This window comes from Magnolia sinica, chromosome 13 (genome assembly GCF_029962835.1).
Source record: "Magnolia sinica isolate HGM2019 chromosome 13, MsV1, whole genome shotgun sequence".
Taxonomy (NCBI): domain Eukaryota; kingdom Viridiplantae; phylum Streptophyta; class Magnoliopsida; order Magnoliales; family Magnoliaceae; genus Magnolia; species Magnolia sinica.
The window spans coordinates 4,205,651-4,210,691 of NC_080585.1; the positions used below are offsets into that span (position 1 = coordinate 4,205,651).

At 44.8% G+C, this 5,041-nt stretch overlaps 1 protein-coding gene across 1 annotated transcript; it reads right to left on the reverse strand.

Annotated features, from left to right (window-relative positions):
* Positions 1-1,526: 1,526 nt before the first annotated feature.
* LOC131222492 (zinc finger A20 and AN1 domain-containing stress-associated protein 5-like) lies at positions 1,527-2,308 on the reverse strand. The gene has a single exon (XM_058217573.1). It carries the CDS (start codon positions 2,129-2,131, stop codon positions 1,670-1,672), a length of 462 nt encoding a protein of 153 aa, XP_058073556.1. The 5' UTR covers positions 2,132-2,308; the 3' UTR covers positions 1,527-1,669.
* Between the last annotated feature and the right edge of the window lie 2,733 nt (positions 2,309-5,041).

The following is a 5,041-nucleotide window of genomic DNA, read 5'->3' on the forward strand; positions in this document are numbered from 1 at the left end:
CAAAAATACAAGTCCGAAGATTCGGACTTAATGCATCGGGACTCGGACTTAATACCTCGGGTCACCGAAGGATGTGTCAAATCCGAGGCATGGTTCGCTAAACCGAGACAATGGTTGAGTCGGTTCGACCGACTCATCAGCGTTCCGGGCATGTGTCGGGCGGACCACCTTGCAAGACCGACCGTCGCTAGGTCGGATCTCATCCCAGATATCTTGGGATAAGATCTCCGACCCCAAAGCTCACGGGATCGGATGACGGCTCAAGATGGGCACGATCCTATCTCCGTGAAACCAGGAGAAGATCCCGCGCTCAATATCAGGAGGACCCCAGCAGCTATAAAAGGAGGACCCCTGTCACCTTGAGAGGTACGAAACAAATTCCTCCTAAAAACCTTTCAATAAAGTGAAATAGGATCGACCAGATTTAAGCAACAACAGACACCCTCGCACTAAGTTTGGCTAGGTTGGTTTAGGCAATGAGCTTTTCGTTCTTAACTTTATTTATATACATTTAGGATAGTTGCAAGATATTTCAATATTTCAGATAATTGGGGGAGAGTTATCTTTGTAAACATCTTCATGATCCCCACACAAGAACCAAGTAATACGTGACCAATTACATTATGCCCGGTGTAACAAAAGGTTATCATCAGCGGATTACACGATAGAACGCACTCTTTCAAGCCATTGTGTTCTGTTTCACAAGTGTTTCATGATAAAGGCTAGCCTGGCTTCTCACCATTCTCCTTCAGGTGATGCTATCGTTTACAGCTTGCTTCGATCGGGTGTAAACATGATCATCGGTTGTCTTTAATTCCCAGCAAATAATGCGGATGGGAAGGACCATCCAATCCATACATGTCGCAATAGGTCCTACTAAATGGACAATCCTGATTGAAGGATATCTCTGCCACTTGTGTAATAAAGCAATGAACGGGGATTAGGTGAACCCGGGATCCACGGTAATCCAGTGGACCACACGGGCAAATCTAAGATCAAGGTGGGTCACAATACACAAGGGGTCGACTATGGGCCGCACATGACCCGACGGTTGGATGACTAGAGATCTGAACGAGAGATCCGATCAATAGAAATGTCTGATTGAGGGTGATCAGCAACCACAATGGACAGTTGATGCTGATCATTTGAATCGAAGAGAACACAGATCAATGTTCCACCGGTTCTAAGCTAGACACCGAAGTTCAGTGTATAAACCATTTCTAAAGGCCAACAATTACACACGCCACCTTCCGATCCGTTGATACTTTTGGCCCTTCGGTAGTGATTTCGCTACCACTCCAAAACCATGCCCCAAATCGGACGATGATGAACGTCCGACTAATACAAATTCCACGACGAAGATGGTATATGCACCGAATTTCGGTGTATCATCTGGTATCATAAATCCACAATGTGAAAAAAATGGAAATTAAAATTCAATAATCCTAGAAAAAGAAAAGCAGAAGAAGAAAGAAAACCATTTCATAGAAAGAAGAAAAAAGGAGAACTTCCACCAATACTTCCACCAATAATCATACCCCTCTCTCTCTCTCTCTCTCTCTCTCTCTCTCTCTCTCTTGTTGCAGAAACAATCACGAGATCGAGTCACCTTCCTTCTCAAAACAGAGAAGACGGAAAATGGCTTTTGCATTCTTTCCACTTTTGCCCCTCAAACCCTAATGATCTTCGCCGCTTTCACCACCGGATTCTCCCGAGCGATCATCTCCCTTCCGGCAGCCTTATAATCGTAGCTGCACACGTGCCGGTCTGAATACCGATGCTTCGAGCAGAATAGATCCCCACACCGGCAACGGAATCCGGTCAGCCCGACCTTCTTCCGGCAACACAAGCACCGGTTCACCTGCCGAGCCAGGTCCGACTGGTCCACCGGCTCTCGACGCCGGTCCTGGATGGCCATCACCGGTATCTCCCTCTCCTGCAAGCGGATCGAGGCTGGTTTGGGCTTGTCGTGGCCGGAGCAGGACGGAGGCGTCAGGATTCCAGCGGCTTGGAAGCACTTCTGGCACATGTTCTTCGTCGCCGGATTGCCGGAAAATCCGCAGTTGTTGATGCAGAGGGTTAGGTTTCCGGGAACCTTGAATTCCGTCTCCTCTTTCTCTCTCTGCGCCATTTTCTTCTTTCTTCTTTGCGATTGAGATGGAAAGATGAGGGGTTATGGGGAATATGAGAAAGATCGGGTTTTAGAAATTGAGTTAGAGAGAGGAAGGGTTTTTCGGGAATACGAGACAGATCGTGTTTTGGAGGGCTTTTCAAGGGTCGGGAGGGTCGGCAGTGGCAAAGGAAAATGGTGGAAATGGGGCCGCGAATCAGACGTTTTGGCCGTGTAATTACGAAAATGACCTCGGATCTTTTTTGTTCTTTCGAAAATAGCCTGCTTTCGAGATGTGGATTCCGATTCACTTTTGCTAGTCCCAGGCCCACCGCTCGCGGCACGCGCCCTTACATGTAGCACACGTGCGAACATGGATAATGCATCGAGCATCTCCCTGATGCATTAGAAGTCCCCTTACCGTGATGGTGAACACGTGCAGAAAAAATCCGGTGGCCACTCTATATGGAAAGAATGGACGGCTTACAAGTTTCCAGTTGTCCAATTCGACTTACTGTGTAGCCTGCTTGATTAATGGTCCAGTCTGCCTTTTCTATGTGTCCATCTTCAGGACTGGGGCCACCTAATGCACCGGTTAGATATCTCACACGCTTGCCAGGATAATACGTGTGTTGCGTATCATGCGCGTGTGAAGATCTCGAACGTGAAACGCCTGCATGGAAAATAGGCTACATACACGGGTTTCTAACTTTCTTGAGCCCACACGCTGGAGCTAGACCTGCCCATTCTACGCAGCAGAAGTACCATTGCTGTACACGTGTGATCACATATTTTCATCAGATGCTTGCATTATTTAGATCTTCTATACTAAAAGGATCGAACGAAACAAATGAACGGCTACAGAAACTACTTTAACCTTCAGCTTATTTTGTATTTTGTAATTCACCTGAATAGTGAAACACCTTAAATTTTGAGGTGGAAGATCTAATCATTGTGGCCAACCATGATGATGGCTTAGATCTGATACACGTATGCTCGATTAGTACGTGCGCCTGTCTCTGGATGGCGCGTTTCCAAGGGGCTGAGCAACCCTGGAAAAACGACGTGCTCTGGAGCAATTCTCAATATGATTTTTATTTTTATTTTATTTTCGAAAGGGTTAAGAAATGTTCATTCGATTTTACTGTGGCAGAGTGTGATGGATGATGCACCAGCAGTTCGAAATTGCGTACGTGGCATCCACGTAATTCAAATCAAACCAGCCAAAGTATCAGCCCACTTCAACCAAAAATTGTGCCTGTTTGATTATCTTAACTTCCGTGGTGTCCATTTATGGGACGGCTAAAAATCAATGATCATATTTTAATAATGTTACAAATCAGAGATTAGGATTAACCAACCAAACCAATTTTAGGAGTGATAATAGTGGGTCCCATAAGTTAGTAATCGCTAATTTCGAATTAATGTATACCACGTGTGCAACTTCTCAGTGCCTGCGTACCAAGCACTTCACCATGCCCGAGATCAAATAACTCCCTTTTATAGATCGGGGAAGCCGGGAACCAGTGATTTGATGGGCAATGCATGCCTTGAACATCAGGGGCTATCAAACTACCGTTTTCTTTAGACGACTTCGAAATAGACGGAACGAGAAGGGTCAAGATACAAGCAACGATCCACGTTCGATGGACAACCTGAATTACAGGGCCATGGCAGATTTTTGGGCTATGGCTCATCTCACCCACCCAATCAATGTTAGGATGCTTGAACATTTGCCCGAGTACAAATGAGGTCGCTGCCTTTTGCTGGCCCGAAGGAATCATACACGTTGGGTCCTGGGTGGGTGATCAAACTGTTGATCTGATCAGCAGCACCTATCACTCCCAATGGCTTGTAATTAAACGGTTACGGTGTAAAATAAAATAAAATAAAATAAAAAACATGCTCCATGGTCAACTAAAAATCCCAAAGATGGGTAGCCATATCCGAGGCAGAGCCTATCTCATCAAAGGTAACTGCACGTAGACCTTACGTGATTAAGGCCTAAAAAGGTGATTCTAACGGCACGGATTAAAACTTACTAGAGTCTACCGTGACATTTATTCACCATCCAAAACAAATAACAGCTTAATCCAAAACTTTTGTGACCCTAAGGGCGTGTTTGGGCGGTGGGATTAGAAGGGATTAGGTGGGATGGGATTCAAAAAACATAATTATCACCCATGGCAAGGATGGTCCCTGTTGCCATGGGGTAAGATTAATCCATGCTTCTTTGGTAATACGGTGGTACATTGAATGGATATACCACTATTATTTGAAATTAATGAGAATAATGCAGGTGTTACATCTAAACTGTTTATTTGTTTTGTAACCTCATTTTATAGCATGGGCCTAAAAATGAGATAGATCCAAAACTTTTGTGGCTCCAAAGAAGTTTTCCACGGTAAACATTCAATCCTCATTGCTTTCTATGGTAGGGTCCACTTGAGCTTTAAATTTACCTGATTTTTTGGTCCATGCTCTAAAATAATCTCGAAAAATGGGTGAATGGTGTGGATATAGCCCACACATCATGGTCAGACCTACACAACTTGTTAAAATTGAGTGAAATTGGCACGGACCCAATGCAATTCCACCTAATCTAATTCCTAGTGGAATTGGCACAGGACCAGAAGAATCCCATCCCACCTAATCCCTTCTAATCCCATTGCCTAAACACGTCCTAATGATCAATCACCACTCGGTGTGATGTGGTCCACCTGAGTATTAAGCTAAATCACATTATATCCCATGCCATAAAATAAGTTATAAAAACGGATATACGGCGTGGATATAATACATACATCTAAGTTTGGGCCACGAAAAGGACCCGACGGAACTCGTTCCGTCTGATATGACTGAATCCACGCCTCATTCTAAGGTGACATTACGCGAGGTACAAAAGCGGTTTCGGCATTTATTCCTTTGTCC